Source organism: Chenopodium album, chromosome 1 (assembly GCF_948465745.1).
Source record: "Chenopodium album chromosome 1, dcCheAlbu1.1, whole genome shotgun sequence".
NCBI lineage: Eukaryota > Viridiplantae > Streptophyta > Magnoliopsida > Caryophyllales > Amaranthaceae > Chenopodium > Chenopodium album.
The window spans coordinates 90,238,144-90,258,259 of record NC_137834.1 but is presented as its reverse complement, the minus strand read 5'-3'; the positions used below and the strand labels follow the sequence as shown (position 1 = coordinate 90,258,259).

The following is a 20,116-nucleotide window of genomic DNA, read 5'->3' as shown; positions in this document are numbered from 1 at the left end:
GACTTCAAGTTGGATATTGTAACTCAAACTCTTAAGATAACGACTTAATTCCAATGTAAACTAGATAACAAAAACTAAAACCAGAACTACTTGTATTTCAGGCATACAAAGGTTACAAGCTACACAAGATAATACTGTCTAATGGTATATAATTTCATGTTGATGTAATGATGTGATATTGCACACACCACTCTATCACATGGTTTTATATAAGCTATAATATTGTTTTATAGCTCATACTTCTTATAAATGATCAATATAGTTATAGTTATTAAAATATACTCCGTACAATATAGTGTAGCAATCAACAAATGGCAGTGTCATTTAGTGTGCTACTTGTTTGCTGCTACCATACACTTGTAATTTGTAAACAAAGTGGTTAGTACAAAATTAACATAATTAATTATAGGGGTATACACGCATAAATGTCACTACCAAACATGACGGTGAATTGGATGATTAAAATATAGAAACCCACTCCAAATTAAAGTTATACAAATTGAAATTACGCATGCATTAGTGCACTCCTTATCAATTTGTTTCCTCTTTTTCCTCCCCATATATTTATTGGAAGATCACTATGACGTTGGCATGATAACATATTTTAGTACTAATCTCCATAATAGTTGCAAATAATATGAAACGGAGGTAGTACTAATGACACAAATATATTAATTAATCGGAGTAATCAATGATGCCCATTCCCAAGTCCCCTTCGTCCCATTTTTTCAGTTGATTTTGAAAATAAATTTTCTCCCAATAAACACCCATGGTAAAAATGAGAATTTCATACATTTTTTACACTTTAACTCGGTTGTTGCATAATATAAGGTCTATAATAATCTACACCTTAAACAAAATAATCTAGAATGAGCGAGTATTCTTTTTGGCAACTGCTAAAATGAGTGCTATATATTTTCTCTTTTTAATAAAAGACTGATGCTTTTGGCATGCTTAAGCATTTTATAATGTTTCCCTAAAAAAAAAAAAAAAAAAAAAAAAAAAAAAAAAAAAAAAACATTTTTTATGATGTTACTACCAGGAAGATTCATTCTTATCTGACTGTTACAAACTTCCAACGCAGAAAATGTCCAATAATCAGAAAATAGATGGATTTAAGATGAATCTAGACATTATTTTATTTAAACATTTGGCTATTGTCTAGACGTAAGTTGCCCGTTTCCTATCATAAAACAAGGCGAAGTCCATCCAGCTACTAATAACGTTTTCTTTGCAGTCACTTTCATGGAAAGCAAGTGGCTTTAATAAAATAAAATGCAAACTAGCGAGCTAGATTACGTATGCGTGAGCTTAAAAGGCTAAAGCCAATACCCAACGGCGAGGGAGGCAAACCATCAACGTTGCATAACATGGTAAAGTGAAGATGTGAAAATTACATCTTCACGAAAAACAAACAATGAAAACTGGCATTTGGTTGTCATTGATGCCTCAAAACAGAAAAAACAATCAAGCAGATGAACGCAGATTTTGATGCCTCGAAACAGAAAAAACAATCATGCAGACGACGTTGCTGCTTTCGCAGAATGAACGAAGTAAACTGACAAATCTCATGGGATGTTTTCTACTAGTACTACCATTTTGTGAAACCCACCAATATTGACCAGAGTGACCAAGTTATACAAGCAATGCAAGTAACAGAAGGAAATTAGCATGAAATTTCTCACTGAAAAGAAATGTAATTTGATTATTATCATTATCAGACAATTTGAAGTTTTTGCACATACATCATGATTGATCATACCAAAAAATGATCACATTAAACACTTCATCATACCAAATCTAGGATTATACACACTTATGATACAGAATTGTGCTTTTCATAACATCTCAGGTACTTTTGTTATGCCAAAAGCCATATCTTGACACTCCGACCAACCATACAGGCATACAGAATACAGCTACTTGACTCAGTGCTATCACACCATCCACACTCTGACAAGCATGTAGACACTTGTGACACTTCATTTTACACCTGAACCATGGTTTTTGTTTCCATAATTTAGCCAAGTCCTACACTTGAACACGACCGCCTGACACGAGTACTCAAGTAAATAATTGACTAATTTTGAAAAACCATACAACAGTTTTTGCAAAAATCAAGCTTTGGTACCGAAAATCTCCCTCAGAGAAATCATAGTACCAGAGACACCAAGAATAATGCCTATGACAACAATTGCTCCATCCAAGATCAGCTTTCCCAAACCTGCCTCATCCTTGAAAACAATGAAGTGGAAGAGAGCAGGGAAAACAAAACCCAACGCAACGCACACACTGCTTCCAACAAGTGACAAGAAATCAGTGAAATTGGGCACAAATAAGGCAATCAAAGCCACCAAGAAAATCACCAACCATCTAGACCACAAGGTATAGCTCCCTTGACTTAGCCTTCTATCCAACACCTCATAAACTGGGTTCATCATCAATGGGCATGAGAAGAAAAGGTTAATACACAACCCTAGTTGCACCAAAGTGCTCAAAAACCCAGTTCCGATGTTGGTGGTGATTATATCCCGTGTTTCGTTCCCGAAAGCAAGGTAACCCATTACACCAAATATAGCATACAAGATGGAAATCATTCCTGTTGCCAAACCCAACACCAATCCATAGTTCTTCTTATTCCTCGCCTCGCTTTCCAAGGGCAAAACCATTCCAATCCCTTCAAACGAATAAGTACAAACACCAACACAATAGAAGAACACATTCCACCCTCCAAATGCCTGGACAACAGGCCTATTACTAGCAATAATAACTGCATCTTTCCCCAGCACAACACCCATTGCTCCAAGTTGCACAACATCAGCGAAAATACTCAAAGGGGCTAAATGGGTCAATGTTGGAATTGAATTCAACCCTAATTGCAAAGGAAGACAACCCCAAATGTACCATTTTTTAGGGGTAAGACCCAGATAACTATGAGCCTGAGAATCAGTACTATTGAACAAATGTGCAAAAGTATTTGAAATAAATATCATATAACTAACACAAAAACCAGCTTGTGATAAAATTATCATAAAATCAACACATAATTTCCCAACTGATCCACAAACAGCAAAACCCAGATCACCAAACGAATTGATTTTCGAGTATTCATTAACAGATTCAATCTTTCTTCTAGTATAAACCAATAACATCATACAATAGTAAGTTAAAAGAGCAATTGAGAAGAGGGTAATCATACCAAACAACCAACCCGCTTTCATGAAAGTATAAGGTAAACCCAGAACACCAGATCCTACAACAGCAATAAAAATGTTTGCTAAAGTTTTGAACCCAGAAGATTGCTTTGATTTACCTAAAAGTGGGGTATCTTCTCTTGCAATTGGGATTGAATTTGAGCTTGATCCTGCTTCATTTTCATTCTTCCTAAATCCCATATTGTTTTCTATCTCAAAAAAATCCCAGCTTTTTCTGAATTTAAAGGTTTATGGAACTACCCAGATAAGAATTCAGTGGTTTTGAATTGTGTCTTTTTCTGGGAAGATCACAAATTAAATGAAATTAAATTTTAGGGATTTTAATTTGAGTTGATGATAATTTGGGATAGGGGGATGAAATTGAAGGGATTAGGATTTTGGGGTTTGTATTTCTAATGAATGAAATTGTTGGAAATGTGATACTGATTACAGGCAAATGATAGGTAAGTCAAACAAAAACCTTTTTGGCGTATGTATGTAGGATTGGTACACGGTCTTTATCAAAGGTTGTAATTTAATTTGGTACTCGTACACTGTTACAAAGATTTTTTTTTTTTAAATACGTATTTAAATTTAGGGAAGAGAAAAAAATCAAGGATATGATATAAATACTCCATAAGATTTTGCATAAATTTATAATTAATAAAAAAATTGATAGCAATATGCCAGGAGACAAATGAGGAAAATATCTCATATTTTTAGTTAGAGTAAAATGGCACGTCAAATAAAAAATGGTTACAAATTATTAAAAAGTCAATTATGTTTACTAGTTTTATCATGAAATTTTTTTTTAAAAAAAAGGTTGCTTGAAATATACTTACTGACGTTTACTGTTAGGAGAAGGGTAAAAAAGTTGCAATATCAACATGAGGCAAGCTATTCCAAGTTTTCAACATGTCAAACATGTGCTATGGTATGGACAGCCGTCATCTATTGGCTTTTAAAGAACAGCAAAACCTCATGTGATATTTCATATTTGCAACTACAATACTTGAAATATTTTAACATCTTATTTTTGTAAGAAGCCATGCAAATTTCTATTTATTACGGAGTAATTCTTTTTTTTCTATTGGGAGGGGGGATTGTTTGGTTTGGTTTGATTTGATTTAAGGGGCAAGGGAAACGACCATACTAAATCGCAATCTTTCACATCATCACATGTAAACTAGTTTACTTATGTAAATCAGGGTCTTGGAGGATGAGGGGATGAGAATAAGGAAATTCTCAACTTAGGACACCTGGGAGGAATCAAACCCGAAGGTCATTAAGTATAACTCCTACCAACTACATACTAATTGGTATAGAAGCAATGCAAATGGTTGTATCATAAGGAAAACATATTATCTCGCACTAAGAAGCATATAGTGGTAAAAATGAATCAAGCTTACACGTAATTTATGTCTTGAATAGCAAAGCAAAGAGTATTGTATTGATTGAAGTGTCGTACTGCAATAACTAATAAGTAGAATAACAAACAAAGATCATAGAAATGGACTCATGTAAAAAGCTTAGTAATTTTGGTATGGTTCAATCACTTGCCAATTACTATTTACTGGTACAAAAATTAAGATTAGCAACAAAAAACAAAGATCAATCAATAAACTCGGTATCTTGATGTTTTGTTTTTATCATCGTTTGAAAAGAATAGCCCTAATTTAAAGAGTGGGGGTAAGAACCTTCAATTCAAGAGCATAATCCATAAAAAGAAGTTGAACATTCTAGATTTAAAGATAAACTGTACAATTTGGATGAAAACTACGTGATGTTGATATTACTGTATTATTTGATGAATAAACTAGAAGAAAATTGCCAAATGGCAAGATAATTTACATTAAATTTGTGACCTTTTATTGACTGACATGTTTGAAATATGTTTTGTGGTAGTAAATTATTTGTATACGACTACTTCATTAGTAGCATATATACTATGAATGCAACATGGACGGTGGAAACTTGTCCCAGCTAGCTTGTTGCCTAAATTCGTCTATGTGCTGACTATCAAATATGAGAATCACACAACCCAACATCACCCTTCCTTCTGAACCTGGAATTGGGAAATTTAAGAGATTTTGATTACTCTGAAACAGAGTTTCTGGAAATGTCCAAGACTATTTTAGAAGTCTTGCTGAAAGCTCAAAAGAACTTGACCTCGACTATGATCAACATGAAAACAGCTTTGACTCGTGGTTTGGAAATTACTGTGCTATCATTTAGCTCGGTGTATATAAATTAGTCGATAGCTGTGAATCATTCTAAGCTAGGGAATCAGTGGACTCGAGGGCTAAACTCCCCGGCTTATTTTACTTTGGTCGATGCCAAAATCTCAGGGTTTTGTACAACATTACTTGCATTGAGTTGATTTACATGACAAATTCAAGCATTAGTTGATGTTATTGTTTAATATCTCCCTTGTTACTCTTAACACTTAACACGGCAATGGTAATTCCTGACTGCTCTAACTCAATTACATTCACACAAAAAACTCCAGGAACATAGGTTTGGAGCATGCTCTATCGTTAGACAAACCTAACCAAATGGATCACAATTAACCAGAAAAAGTCGAGTACCCTAATTATTTGCTAAGTGAATTTTATCCAAGACAGTTCCATAGCTGGACGAAATTCAGCTGTCACCCCAATTCAAGCACCAGGAAAATTCTCCAAGGCGCTCAAAACTTGACATTGCCAGAGAATTCATCACAGAAGGGATCAAACTTTGGTACCAATTACCAAACTATAACCCATTTGTAAGTTTGTGAACAATCAAGGAAATGTTTCAAGGCTGCAAATGTTGGTTTGGGTTCACCGTTCTTATCAGAATTCAGAAATGGTTCTAAAACTCCACCATTTCTAAGCTAATTAAAGTATCAAACCCATATACTACCTCCGTTTCATATTATTTGCAACGATTTGACATTAAACGAAGGTAGTATATGGTTTCAACTTGAGGTTTTCCTATTTCTGGAACATTTCTCTTTGAAATTCCCAGCCATTTCCACATTAATTTGATGATCAATTAATCAAGCCAACGAGCCAAAAATTCCAATTCAAAACCAAAATGATCAAAACATCAAGATTATTGAAATATATAGAGTAATTTTGTCCAAATTACATGAAAAAACATGTAACAAGCCTGTAATATTGTTATAATCAAAATACAAAATTCAAAGGATGAACAACAATAACACAAAAATCAAAAACCCTAACCCTAAACCCCCAAAAACTCAATCCAATTCTTTAACAACATTAATTCCCATAGATTTAGCAGAACCAATAATAGACCTAGAAATACTTTCAATCGACAAATGTTGACAACCAGGATCTTCCTTCTTAATAGCAGCAATTTCATAAACATGCTTCAAACTCACCGAAGAAGCGACGACATGTCCAGGTCGACCACTAGCAGATTCAACACCAGCAGCTTGTTTCAGAAACCATGAAACCTTCGGAGATTTGATGACGTAATCGAATGTTTGATCCTTGTATGCAATGAGGGAGACAGCCATTGGAGCTTCGGGTTTGTACTTTTGAGTCCGAGCATTGAAATCCTTGCAAAACGCCATTAGATTTAGCTTCAGTTGACCTAGGATTGCTCCGACAGGTGGACCGGGTTTTGCGTTTCCTGCTGGGATTGTTAGTCGGACTGTCGCCATTACTGGTTTTCTTACGAGGTCTTTTGCTTTTGCTGCCGCCATTGTTGGAGAATCAGAAAGAGGAGAGAGAAAGTGAGTGAGTGAGAAAGAGGGGTTTTTGGTAGAGGAATTGGAGAATTGTGGTTTCTGGTTTGGGCTGTGATTGTTTGTTTTTTGGGCTTGGTTTTGGGCTTAATTGAAGCCCAAATTAGTATTGAACAACTTTGAAGTCGAAAAAAAAGCTTTGTAAATTTTATGATGCATCTCAAAGGGTGATGGTTAAGAAGAATAGAAGATAGTCTTATAGAAGTAACTTAGGCCTTGTTTGACAAATGACGGTTGGTGGTTGGTGGTTGGTGGTTGACTGGTTTACTTGGCTTGTTTGACCAGTTGGAATGTTTGGCTGTTTATAATGACTTTTGAAATTGGCTGTTTATAAAAGTGTTTGGTAAATTAATTGTTAGTTGTTGGCTGTTTATTAAATGATTTGTGGGCCAACAAGCCAACAAAAAAAAACTACTCAAAGCAGTTTTTTCATTTTGGTTTGAAAGCCAGTTTTTTCGCTGACTAAAAACCCAATTACCAAACACAATTTTTGGTTGTTTGACCACATAAAAAAGCCAAAAGCTAACCAAAAAGCCATCAAAAAACCATTTACCAAACATGGCCTTAGTAAGTTATAATAGTTAGATTAGGTGTTCGAGTTGTGAATGAATGAGTCAGTGACATACATGTTAGATTAGTTTGTTTGCTGGCTCGATTAGTTGGTTAGTTATGTTCGGTCATTTTGGATCAGGTTTGTTTTTTAAAAACTCTTATACATACTATGGAGTATATAGAATTAAGTATACTTGCTTGCATTTTGTATAATATAAATTAATGAACATGTTTTTTATATATTTTTTTATAACGCAGGTGTATAATGTATTACATCCATCTTATAAATATGGTGATCGACTTGATTGGTATGTTAATTTCAACCTATGCTACTCTTTTTTCTTTAAGTTTTTATCCAACTATACTAGAGTTAGTTTTGCCATTCCTATTTGCATTTTCAGGACAAAGAAAGCATGTTTAGAAAGATGGATGTATGATTCAGTGGTGGGATAGGGAATTGTTCTTAGAACTTAGAAGTTAGAATATCTGAGACAAGTACATAAATACAAAATGTCCTACAAAAGGTAAGAAATTGTGATTGCCTCATAGATTTTCCAAATATGACAAGTGTCCTCAGCTATCAAAAATCAAAAGTGGGAATATTTTACATACACCATATATTGTGGGGTGATCTAATATATTGTATGAAAATGAGTGTCCCCTTACTACAGACCTATAGACCTATAGACCTATAGTAAGTTCGGAGTTTACTCTTCATAATTTGGTAGTTACAACTTTCTCCTATTTTTTTCATTTTTTTTTAACTTAATAAATCATGATTTATTTTTTGTTTTTACTTTCCTTACATTATTACTTTTTTTCACTGAAAATTCGGCTCCTTCCTTAAGTATGTGGACCCTTATAATTGCTTATTAGTAGAAACATAATCAGTTGAAGAAATATGGATTAAATAACATACTTCGTATCTGTTAAATAAAGATATGGAAGCTCACCCAATTAGAGAATCCGTCACTCATATATACTTCGTATAACACTAATCAGTAATCTTGTATAAACTATCAGTTTTTATTGGAATATGTATAATCATGATATAATAAAACTTGGTTACTTTTATTATTGAATTATTAGTCATTATTTGAACTTATTTTATCTAGATTGAAAGATATCATAAAAAAGATTCTCAAAGATCATAATAATGTTTGTCATATAAGTTCAATTTCTTGTTAAGAGGTGCTATTCCAGAAGTTGACATTGAACTGTTGGAGTATTGTAGTGTGGCCTATGGGAGAGTCCATTATGTTTTGGAAGGTGGGGTTACTTAATTAGGAAGTTGACATGGGAGAACATTTTCTTATCTTATTCTTTGCTCTTTTTAAGAGTGCACTTTTAAATTTTAATAGATGATGTAATGCTTTTATATATATATTTTGTCTTTTTAACAATATTTGATTGGAAAATAAATTTTTTGTAGAGCATTATCATAGGCATATTGTGTTCGTTCCTAATTTCCAAGTTCTGTTACATCAAAAACATGTGGTAAAAATGCAAAATGCACCTACCTTAGTTATCAACTATCCACATTAGTACAAACAACTAATGACATTTCCCTTTCTCTCTTCTTTATTTTATTGCTAATATGAAGTATCAATTTTTCTATTAGATGGCTCAAGTTATTACATAATTGCCAACTTATCGTGCTATTGCCCGAACTAGTTACATTGTACGGCTTATTATGGTCAGAGTTTTGTATAATTACAAAGAAGTAACCTATATTGATTTCGTAATCTACTTATTTTCATATATGATATAATTAGATTTTTGAAGTGGAACAATGTCAATTTGTAGCTCTATTACCTTTATATCATAATCTCTTATTTCATGCTTGCTCTCTCTTTAATGTCATGTCAAATTTGCATCCACATTTCTTAAGTTGTGTCATTGTGTGGCCTACATTACAATTCAACAACACACTTTCACTCTCTTTTTACACATGAGTTTTCTGTCAAATTATACCTTCTGGACTAGACCAAGTAAAGACACTCTCTACAGTTTGTTTTTTTAATTATATTCACAAATAATTGTCTTGCATTAACTCTTCCCACTTATTTTCTTTTTAGAGGATTTTATTTTATTCTAGCCTTTCCTCTTCTTTTCATATTTCCTCCTGATATTAAATACAGAAGTTACTTACACTTTCTGAAATTTTATTTCTGATGTTTATGAAGCTTAGATTAATAAATATCTCAAATCTAGCTACTTGCTATTAATGGTAATGTATCTTACATTTCTTTAAGGTTCAATATTTTATTAAAAAAAAAAAGTTTTATGAAAAGTGTTCAAAAAAAGAAAAAAAGAAGAAAGTTTTATGAAAAGAAACATGCATCTGGTTTAAAAATTTTGAAGTAATTGAATTAATAAATGTTTGCATGAGTTGTTTATTCTTCTTGTCTTATGATTTGAACTTTATCCCTTGAAAATTAAATAAAAATTTGAACTTTATGCATTTATTCAGTTTGCTGGGTATTCTAAACCATGTGCTTCTCTGCTATCATTTCTCTCAGATTTAATAAACTTTTCTTTTATTGCTGCAAATAAAATAAAAACTGGGTTTTTATGGGGTTTAGTGATTTTATATAATTGTCTATTTAATTTATTACTCTAAAAACTGGGTTTAGTATTGTGCAGAAAGGTGGATAGATTTTTTGCTGATCCACCATGATTTTTAGGGTGCTTGGATTTTTGATATTATTTAGATTATTAATATTGGAAAAGGGGAAATTTTCTGCAAATGGGGTTGATACAAATCCTTCTGCAAGACCTGAAATTGTCAACATTGGTGCAATAATTTCATATAATTCCACAATTGGTAAGGTTGCAAAACTTGCAATTCAAGCAGCAATAGATGATGTAAATTCCTCCCCTCAAATTCTTCAGGGAACCAAGCTCAACATCACAATGCATGATAGCAAACACAGTGGATTTCTTGGAGCTGTTGAGGGTAATTTACTAAAACCCAGTTATTTTTGCTATTTATTAATATTATCTATTTAATTTTGTTTTTGTTATTACTGTTTTTGTTGCAAAATTGTTTGCATTTTACAAGCATTGATTTTGATTGGAATTGTATATTTGTTGTTGTTTTTATTGTTTCAGCAATGACCATTATAGATAGTGGTGTAGTGGCAATAATAGGTCCTCAATCATCTGTGATAGCTCATGTAGTATCTCAGGTTGCAAAGGGACTCCAAGTCCCTTTGCTCTCCTTCGCCGCCTCAGACCCAACTCTTAACTCACTCGAGTATCCTTTCTTGGTTCGGACAACCCAAAATGATCTTTTCCAAATGGCTGCAATAGCCGACATTTTAAGCCATTATGGATGGAGGGAAGTAACTGCTATTTACACTGATGATGATTATGGAAGGAATGGGATTGCTGCTTTAGGTGATAAGTTGGCTGAGAGGCGATGTACTATAAGCTATAAAGCACCTATGAGCCCTGACTTTAACTTAGAGGACATAAGGAATGTTTTGTTTGAGGTGTCCTTACAAGAATCTAGGATTCTTGTTCTTCATACTTACAATAACTATGGCCTAGAGGTGCTTGAGGTTGCTCGCTCTCTTCGTATGTTAGAAAAAGGGTATGTTTGGATTGCTACAAATTGGCTCAGCGATATAATAGATACAGATTCACCTCTTTCTCCAAGTGAGCTTGCCAATGTCCAAGGGCTACTTACCCTTCGAGTGCACACTCCCAGTTCGCAGCTCAAGAGAAATTTTGTGTCTCGGTGGACACATTTGGTTAGGAAAGAAAATGGAAGTGGTTCATTTGGGTTAAATAGTTATGGTCTTTATGCCTATGACACTGTTTGGATCCTTGCTCATGCATTAAATGCTTACTTTGATCAAGGAGGAAACATATCATTCTCGAATAACTCTTTATTAAGGCAGCTGAATGACCAAAACTTGCACCTTGATGCAATGAGCACCTTTGATGGTGGAGGTCTCTTGGTCTCCAACATATGGCAGGTCAAATTGAACGGGTTAACAGGTCGCATACAATATGACTCAGATAGGAACCTGATCAATCCTGCCTTTGATATCATCAATGTGGTCGGTACAGGTCATAGTACTATAGGATACTGGTCCAATTTTTCAGGTTTATCACTTAAGCCTCCAGAATCTCTACTCTCTGAAGCACCTAATCAATCCAGCTTAAGTCAAAAGCTGTCCGTGGTGATTTGGCCAGGTCAGACCTTAGAGAAGCCTCGTGGATGGGTTTTTCCCAATAATGGTAACCAGCTGAGAATTGGCGTTCCAAGGCGTATAGACTACCGTGAATTCATTTCATATTCAGACAGCACAGATTTATTCTCAGGCTACTGCATCGATGTGTTCGTATCTGCTGTTAATTTGCTTCCATACGCAGTTCCTTATAGGTTGATCCCCTTTGGAAATGGGAAAAATCATCCAAACATCAATGAGCTTGTTGAGAAAATTAGAGCAGGGGTAAGAATAGAATGTTTTATGTCTTTTAACCTTTTGTTAGTAAAGCATGAAAGGTACTATATCCTGATATACTCCTTTTCTTTGCCTTTTCAGGTATTTGATGCTGTTGTTGGTGATGTTTCAATTACTACTGACAGAACAAGGAATGCAGATTTTACACAACCATTCATTGAGTCAGGTTTAGTTGTTGTAGCCCCTGTTAGCACCGAGGAATCTCATGCCTGGGCTTTCTTGAGACCTTTTACTCCATTGATGTGGTGTGTTACTGGTGCATCTTTCGTCCTTGTGGGGGCTGTTATTTGGATTCTCGAGCATAAGTTTAATGATGAATTCCGGGGTCCACCCAAAAAGCAAGTTGCAACAATGTTATGGCAAGTGCTGTTCACTTCTTTAGTTGCCTTAATTTACATGTTTAGATAGTATGTTATTTAATACAAGTATATGATTATGCTTTTACAGGTTCAGCTGTTCAACTTGGTTCTTTGCTCATAGTAAGTGAAACTTTTAAGCAGTAATGCGGTTTATGCCTAACAATGAGTGTAGTGATAATGAATTTGATGATTTATGTATACTTGTTAATCTTTTACAGGAGAGAATACTGTGAGCACACTGGGCCGGCTTGTGCTTATTATATGGCTGTTCGTAGTTTTGATCATCAATTCTAGTTATACTGCGAGTCTGACCTCCATGCTAACAGTGCAGCAACTTACTTCACATGTCAAAGGAATAAATAATTTGATAGAAAGCAGAGAACCTATAGGATACCAAGCAGGTTCCTTTGCTGTAAATTATTTAAATGAGCAGCTCCATGTTCCTATGTCCCTTCTTGTCCCTCTTAACTCCGAGGATGAGTTTGCTGAAGCCCTGAAAAAGGGTCCCAGAAAAGGCGGGGTTGCTGCAGTCATTGATGAGAGGGCATATATGGAGCTCTTCCTCTCATCGAGATGTGAATTCACTATTGTTGGTCAAGAATTCACCAAAAATGGCTGGGGATTTGTAAGTATTACTTTCGATAAACTATTGAGTTTAGAGGATATGCTAATGCTATATTCTTGTCATACTACCTCTGCTGATGTACCTAATTTAGTATGCTAAGATTGATACTACACTAACATGCAAACAATTAACTGCTAGTAATCCTAAAATTTGGCTGACAAAGGCACAAAGCCTACACTAACATGCATTAAGTTAACTGCTAGTATGTACCTATTACTAGTATATGTTACGTTAATACTGTCACAATTATCATCTCGACTAGCTTGTTAGCTTGTTCAGGCCCTATCTATGTTCCCAGATAAGTGTTCAGAATTGCCTATTTATAACTTTCAATTCTTTTACTCCCCAGGCATTTCCCCAAGACTCTCCTTTGGCAGTAGACATGTCAACGGCCTTACTGAAACTCTCGGAGAATGGTGACTTACAGAGGATCCATGACAAATGGCTTAGAAGAAAAGCTTGCAGCTCACAGGACACAAAACTTGAAGTAGACAGGCTTGAGCTGAAAAGCTTCTGGGGCCTTTTCCTTATCTGTGGCATAGCTTGTGTACTTGCCTTGATTGTGTATTTTTCCCTTATTGTGAAGCAGTACCTCCGCCATTACACTCCTGAGGAAGAAGCCGTTGGCCCGAGTTCATCTAGCTCAAAGTCTTCTCGTGTTCAGACTTTCCTGTCATTTGTTGATGAGAAGGAAGAGGAAATCAAGAAGCGGTCTAGGAAAAGGAAAACCGAGAGGAAATCAAGTAGGGGTTATGCATCAAATAGAAGCCTTGCAGAATTGTCAATGAGTGCTTCTAGGATTAATCATATGGAATTTTCCCCTGGTCGAAGTAATGGTGGGAACACTGAAGTGTAGATACATTACCGAGCTATTGACATCAGCAGAAGGGAAGTTGGGTAAATATAAGCATATAACTTCCTCTGCTGAATTTCTAGCTTTTCGCAACTTTTAATCTAACTGTACTCATATAGCTCATCTACTGATGTTAACAATCAGCAAGGGTGAGCGCAGTAGTCCTAACTATGATGATATTGTATCATATGGGAGAAACTGATGAAAAAAAAACTATAGACAACCTAGATTGATTTGTAAGCTTTTGTAAGCTTTTCTGAGTTTACGACTCTATGTCAATCCTGCACGGCTGCACCCACGCGTAATTACATCTGGGTGTAGGATGAAAATTGTACATCGTATTATTTAGACTTATATATTTTTTTTTTCAATGAGAAAAAAAGTAGGTATCTCTCAACGTAAAAGCCATCCTTAAATTACTTAAATGCATATTTTAAACATTAAACATAAAAGTTGTATTTGCCATTATATAATTGGTCGTTTAGCCTTAGTGACTCTTGCATATTCGCTTGTTAAGTTGACAAAAGGTTTATATAATTTCAACCTATAAAATAATAGGTTATCTTTTTTGTTAGTCAAGGTAATGATGATGATGTCTTAGTCTAATTGTTTTAAACTGAGATCACTCACTAGTAATGATCTCAATTCACAATGCATGAAGTTTATTACTGTGTATACCGTGGTATGGGACAACCCCAAAAAAACAAACCAAGAAAAATACTACAAGTCCGCAATCTTAGAGGGACAGAAAGAGTACGAGTTTGTAAAAAACCAGTCTCAATTTTTGCCATTTGATCTGCTACTACGTCAAGTGCCACTTTAGATATTTAGAGGAGCCAAACGCTTTTCCTAAATCTTGGGTTTTGTTCAGAAAAGTGGATGCTTCAGAGATTACAAATAAAAAGATTGAAATAACTGACATGTGATCTATGGCCTATTAGTGTATATGGGTTATGGAAAAGCAGATTAGCTTAAAAAAAATATAGTATTATAGTAAAGTCAAGTTTTGGCAGGATTTCTATAAACAAAAACAACAACAGTAATTTATTAACAAGTTGAAGACATGGTGATAATAATTCTTAATTGAATGATTTTTTTATTAGAGATACTTTTCAACCACCTTTGAGGAATATAGCGTTAAAGGCAGACCTAAGTTTCAATGCCAAAATTTCATTTGAGATGACATCTCAATAACTCCTTACTACACATATAGTATGAAGCTACTAAGATGCCGTAACTCTTTTTATTAAATTAAGAAACTCTTTCTATCTACTACGTCAGGACAATTCTTTCTATTTAATGTGACTATTATATTTTTTGAATGGTTACTTTTATTGTTAACATTCATACCTTGACAAAAAGGTTTATAATTCGTTTCTTATTAAGCCTTTACGTCTTCTTCCTACGTGTGATTTCCACTAGTGAATGAGAGTTTTTTAAAAGGAAGCTATTATTTGACCCTTGGTCCATCTATTACAAAGCAACATCAAAATCGATTTAGCCTTCACTCAAATAACTGAAATCGACCATACGTAAGATGAATTATACGTGTGTATGGGCAAAAGAAAATTTGACATGAACTATATTGTGTACATTTGTATTAGATGCAGGACCATTAAACAATTACATCAAGAAACCCCCAAAATTTTAGTGCTCACCTAAAATCTCCAAATATCTTGTGATATTGATTATTGTACTACAATACAAGTCAACAAAAGTCATCCACCCTAAAAAAAAAAAAAAAAAAAAAAAAAAAAATGATTTACACATTTAGAGGTGGAGGAGTATCTAAAACAGTACAAGATGCTCTGCTTCCTTTCTTCTCCCTTCTTCCACTGAAAGTCAAATCTAGAATTACAGTCTTAAAATCCAACATCATATCAATGTGGAAGTTGCTTTCTTCCAAGAAATCACCTTTTGTTGTTTTACAACTTACAAATATTCCACCACTTCCTCCATTACTGGACCCACTTTTATATGCCCTTCATTTTTCTCCAATTTTCTTTTGCTTTCATCTTTGCAATCACATGTACTTAGAATCTACTTTACTTGTTTAGAATTTCTGATTTAAACTTTTAACCAAATTTGGCAATTTTTAAAGGTAAATGTAGCAATCTTCTCTTTTTTATTTGGTACTGGTACTCTATTTTATTCTTGTTTATTCATGTATTCTTGGTGATGGTATTCCTTTCTTTTCTTAAGTCTAATAAATATGAAAAATTGCAGGTGAAGAACTTGATTTTAAAATTTTCATTAGTGATTAGATTAGTGTTTAGCTGTTTACCCACCAAGATTATGAGGGTATTGTGGGTGTTTTTGCTATTATTGGTGTTGAAATTGGAACATGGGTTATTTTTTGCAAGTGGGGTTGGTACTAATTTTTCAATAAGACCTAAAAATGTGAATATTGGAGCAATTTTGTCCTATAATTCTACAATTGGTAAAGTTGCAAAAGTTGCAATTAAAGCTGCAGTGGATGATGTTAATTCTTCCCCAGAAATTTTGAATGGAACCAAGCTCAATATTTCAATGCAGGATTGTCAGAGTGGCTTTCTAGGGATTGTTCAGAGTAAAGTTTTTATACTCAATTTGATCTTTTATTGGGTATTTGATTCTTGTTTTATTTTGATTGTTTATCATCTGATGTTGTTTTTTTTAATGTGTTTTTTCAGCAATGACATTCATGGAGAGTGATGTAGTGGCAGTAATTGGTCCACAGTCATCTGTAATAGCTCATGTAGTTTCTCAGGTTGCAACAGGACTGCAAGTCCCTTTGCTAACCTTTGCAGGCACAGACCCGACCCTGTCGTCTATCGAGTATCCGTTCATTGTCCCGACTACCCTGAATGATCTATTCCAAATGGCTGCTATAGCAGACATTGTGAGCTACTATGGATGGCGGGAAGTGACTGCAATTTACACTGATGACAACTATGGAAGAAATGGGGTCGTGTCGTTGGGTGATGAACTGGCTAAGAGGCAGTGTAGGATAAGCTACAAAGCACCTATTAGCCCTGAGCCAACCATAGATGACATAAGGAGTGTGTTGTTTAAGGTGATCTCAGAAGAGTCTAGGATTCTTGTTCTTCATACTTATGACAAATTTGGTCTGCAAATACTTGAGGTGGCTAGCTCTCTTGAGATGTTAGATAATAATTTTGTTTGGATTGCAACGCGGTGGCTCACTGATGTCATAGATACAAATTCTCCTCTATCTGCCAATGCACAGAATGATATTCAAGGGATCATTACCCTGAGACCTCACACTCCCATTTCACAGCCTAAGAAAAACTTCATGGCTCGGTGGAGCAATTTGGTTAGAAAAGCGGATAGGAATGCCTCGTTTGGATTGAATACTTTTGGTCTTTACGCGTATGATACTGTTTGGATTCTTGCCAATGCTCTAGAAGCATATTTTGCTCAAGGGGGAAACATATCATTCTCAGATTATTCATCTGTTAATCATCTGAAGGGCAACAGCAACTTGCACCTTGATTCCATCCGTAGTTTTGACGGAGGAAACCTTCTACTCTCCAGCATATATCGAGTCAATATGACAGGGTTGACAGGCCATATTCAGTTTGATAAAGACAGATATTTGATCAATCCTTCTTTTGATATCATCAATGTTGTTGGAACAGGTCTTTACACAATAGGATATTGGTCAAACAGTACAGGTTTGTCAGTAAAGCCACCAGAAGATCAACACTCTAAACCACCTAACCTAAGTCATCGGCTATTAAGTGTGATTTGGCCTGGGAAAACCACTGAGAAGCCTCGTGGATGGGTTTACCCGAACAATGGGAAGGTTCTCAGGATTGGAGTTCCTCGTCGTGTTACTTACCAAGAATTTGTATCATGTTTAGATTCAACAGAACGCACAAATTCATGCACAGGATACAGCATTGATGTGTTCACTTCTGCTTTAAATTTGCTTCCATATGGTTTTTCTTATACTTATATACCTTTTGGAGATGGGAAGAATAACCCAAAAATCGACGATCTTATTGAGAATTTGGCTAGAGGAGTAAGTGCACAATGTTTGATTTCTCTTAACTTTATACCAACATACAAAGTACATGGTCTTATAGCTTCTTTGTTTTTTTTTTTTTTTTTTGGTCTTACTGCAGGTGTTTGATGCTGTAGTTGGTGATATTGTAATTACCACCAAAAGAGCAAGACTGGTAGATTTTACACAGCCCTTTGTTGAGTCAGGTCTTGTTGTTGTGGCCCCTGTTAAGACCAAGGACTCTGATGCTTGGGCTTTCTTGTGGCCACTAACTCCAAGGTTGTGGTGCGTTACTGGTTTATCTATCATCGTGTTGGGAGTTGTCATATGGATTCTGGAGCATAGGTTCAACGATGAGTTCCGTGGCTCACCTCAAAATCAAATAAAAACAGTGTTATGGTTAGTGCTATACAATGTTCCGAGTACTTTTATTTTTTTGGGTTATTGAAGTCACTTTGAGTTATCTCTCAATGCCACTGTTAAACAATCTGTTTTGAGGGGGGAAAAGGCATGTTTAGTTTCTGCACAAGGAAAATGAAAAATGTAGGAAAGAAACGAAAATAAAGGTCTTTATGTCTTGCATGTTTCTGTTATATAACCAGAACTTATTAATCAAATTGGATTATGCTTTTGAATGCAGGTTCAGCTGTTCAACATGGTTCGGTTCTCAAAGTAAGTGAAATATTTTGACAGTTAATTATGCCTTTCAAATATGACTAAAGTAAGACCCCCAACTAACATATACTTATATTCTACCTTATGCAGGGGAAACTGCTCTAAGTGTGTTGGGTCGTATCGTGCTATTCATATGGATGTTTGTAGTTCTAATTGTCAAATCAAGTTATACTGCTAGTCTGAGCTCTATACAAACAGTGCAAAAACTTGATTCCCCTGTCAAAGGGATTGAAAGCCTAATGACGAGCAAAGATCCCATTGGATACCAAAATGGTTCATTTTCTGAAAGTTATTTGCATGATGAGCTTCACTTTCCTAAGTCTCGGCTTATTGCTCTTGGAGACGCAGACGAGTATGTGGAAGCTCTCAAAAAGGGCCCTAAGAATGGTGGAGTTGCTGCAATAGTTGATGATATGACGCGCATAGAAACCTTCCTTGCAAAGAGATGTGATTTCACTATCAGAGGTCAAAAGTTTACCAAAAATGGAAGGGGATTTGTAAGTACCTTTTCCAATGACCATATACCAAATATACTAGGAATACTACTTCTGTTCTTTCTTTGAAGGCAAGCACAGTTTTAAAATACTTTGATCACTAATAATTTTGAAAGTATGTTGATGAAATTAATTAGTAAAATTGATAGCATTAGATCTATTTTAATTAGCTCTCCATAATATATCTTATAGTTTTTATCTGTGTTTTGATCTGTGTTAATGACTTAATGATATTGAGATTAGTTCAACCTGAGAAACAGTGCTTGTCTTATAAAAGGATACAGATTTAATATGTGCTAGACAATACTGCTAATTTCTAGTGCTATCTGTTGGATGTGGCTAAATAAAATTCCTTTTCTCCCCTTAGGCATTTCCGCGAGGCTCTCCCTTGGCAGTAGACATGTCCACGGCCATATTGAAGCTGGCAGAGAATGGTGACTTACAGAGGATCCATGATAAGTGGCTGAAGAAAAGTGCTTGCAGGTCACAGGATACTAAACTTATAGTAGACAGGCTAGACCTGAAAAGCTTCTGGGGTCTCTTCCTCCTCTCTGGCATAGCTTGCTTTTTCGCTCTCATTTTATATTTTGGGCTTCTAGTGAGGCAGTACATGCGCCGTCAGCCACCCAAAGTGGACGAATCAGTTAACCAAGTGGACCTAACCCAACAGTCCACCTGTCTCACGACGTTCTTCACATTTGTCAAAGAGAAGGATGAAGAAACCCAAACCTGTTAAGAATAGCTAGGTAGACAAAGGCAGCAGCAACAACTGGACCCTGGTACATATAAATCATTAATGTATATACCTGATATTCTAGCTCCTCAGTTTTTGATTCTACTGTGATCATGTATAAGTATGAATTATTTAAGAGAAAGTTTGGCAAAAGTCAAATAACAAAGTAGTAGAGGCAGTTATGTATTAAAAGATGAAAAATTTTCATGTGAAAGAAATTGGTGCAAGAAATGCACCTATGTATATCGCATCTGAGTTTATTAGAACTACACACATGATATTATGTCTCATCCATACTCTTTGCGATGCTTGTTCCTTGTCATACCTCATCAGAGAAAGATGATATCCAATTGTAAAGTTGATTTGTAAAGAAGTAATAAAGCTCTG

The 20,116-nt window shown here is 35.0% G+C and overlaps 4 protein-coding genes across 5 annotated transcripts; 2 read left to right on the top strand and 2 right to left on the bottom strand.

Moving 5' to 3' along the window:
• Positions 1–1,685: 1,685 nt before the first annotated feature.
• LOC145562766 (amino acid transporter AVT3C-like) lies at positions 1,686–3,716 on the bottom strand. The gene has a single exon (XM_081623145.1). It carries the CDS (start codon positions 3,393–3,395, stop codon positions 2,118–2,120), a length of 1,278 nt encoding a protein of 425 aa, XP_081479271.1. The 5' UTR covers positions 3,396–3,716; the 3' UTR covers positions 1,686–2,117.
• Positions 3,717–6,284: 2,568 nt separating this feature from the next.
• Positions 6,285–6,978, bottom strand: LOC145626443 (uncharacterized). The gene has a single exon (XM_081678881.1). The coding sequence runs from the start codon at positions 6,907–6,909 to the stop codon at positions 6,439–6,441; it is 471 nt and encodes a 156-aa protein (XP_081535007.1). The 5' UTR covers positions 6,910–6,978; the 3' UTR covers positions 6,285–6,438.
• A 2,202-nt stretch (positions 6,979–9,180) lies between these two features.
• Positions 9,181–14,268, top strand: LOC145562759 (glutamate receptor 3.6-like). Its single transcript, XM_081623131.1, has 6 exons — positions 9,181–10,462; positions 10,618–11,969; positions 12,063–12,340; positions 12,429–12,460; positions 12,559–12,965; positions 13,315–14,268. The coding sequence occupies exons 1-6, from the start codon at positions 10,180–10,182 to the stop codon at positions 13,819–13,821; spliced, it is 2,859 nt and encodes a 952-aa protein (XP_081479257.1). The 5' UTR covers positions 9,181–10,179; the 3' UTR covers positions 13,822–14,268.
• A 1,316-nt stretch (positions 14,269–15,584) lies between these two features.
• LOC145562742 (glutamate receptor 3.6-like) lies at positions 15,585–20,007 on the top strand. Of its 2 annotated transcripts, XM_081623124.1 has the most exons (7): positions 15,585–15,919; positions 16,045–16,387; positions 16,491–17,845; positions 17,949–18,226; positions 18,468–18,499; positions 18,593–18,999; positions 19,364–20,007. In XM_081623124.1, the coding sequence occupies exons 2-7, from the start codon at positions 16,114–16,116 to the stop codon at positions 19,730–19,732; spliced, it is 2,715 nt and encodes a 904-aa protein (XP_081479250.1). In that variant the 5' UTR covers positions 15,585–15,919; positions 16,045–16,113; the 3' UTR covers positions 19,733–20,007. The 2 variants fall into 2 exon arrangements, with proteins under 2 accessions (XP_081479250.1, XP_081479244.1); XM_081623118.1 differs by having other exon boundaries at positions 15,585–16,387.
• The last annotated feature ends 109 nt before the right edge of the window (positions 20,008–20,116 follow it).

What these genes read in the sequence shown, in the direction of transcription:
- LOC145562766 (XM_081623145.1), bottom strand. Translation starts at nt 3,395, where the DNA reads ATGGGATTTAGGAAGAATGAAAATGAAGCAGGATCAAGCTCAAATTCA.
- LOC145626443 (XM_081678881.1), bottom strand. Translation starts at nt 6,909, where the DNA reads ATGGCGGCAGCAAAAGCAAAAGACCTCGTAAGAAAACCAGTAATGGCG.
- LOC145562759 (XM_081623131.1), top strand. Translation starts at nt 10,180, where the DNA reads ATGATTTTTAGGGTGCTTGGATTTTTGATATTATTTAGATTATTAATA. An exon ending in ATTTCTTGGAGCTGTTGAGG is followed by an intron (nt 10,463 to 10,617) that starts GTAATTTACTAA and finishes TTATTGTTTCAG; the next exon opens with CAATGACCATTATAGATAGT. An exon ending in CCAAAAATGGCTGGGGATTT is followed by an intron (nt 12,966 to 13,314) that starts GTAAGTATTACT and finishes TTTACTCCCCAG; the next exon opens with GCATTTCCCCAAGACTCTCC.
- LOC145562742 (XM_081623118.1), top strand. Translation starts at nt 15,997, where the DNA reads ATGGTATTCCTTTCTTTTCTTAAGTCTAATAAATATGAAAAATTGCAG. An exon ending in CTTTCTAGGGATTGTTCAGA is followed by an intron (nt 16,388 to 16,490) that starts GTAAAGTTTTTA and finishes GTGTTTTTTCAG; the next exon opens with CAATGACATTCATGGAGAGT. An exon ending in TTGAGAATTTGGCTAGAGGA is followed by an intron (nt 17,846 to 17,948) that starts GTAAGTGCACAA and finishes GTCTTACTGCAG; the next exon opens with GTGTTTGATGCTGTAGTTGG.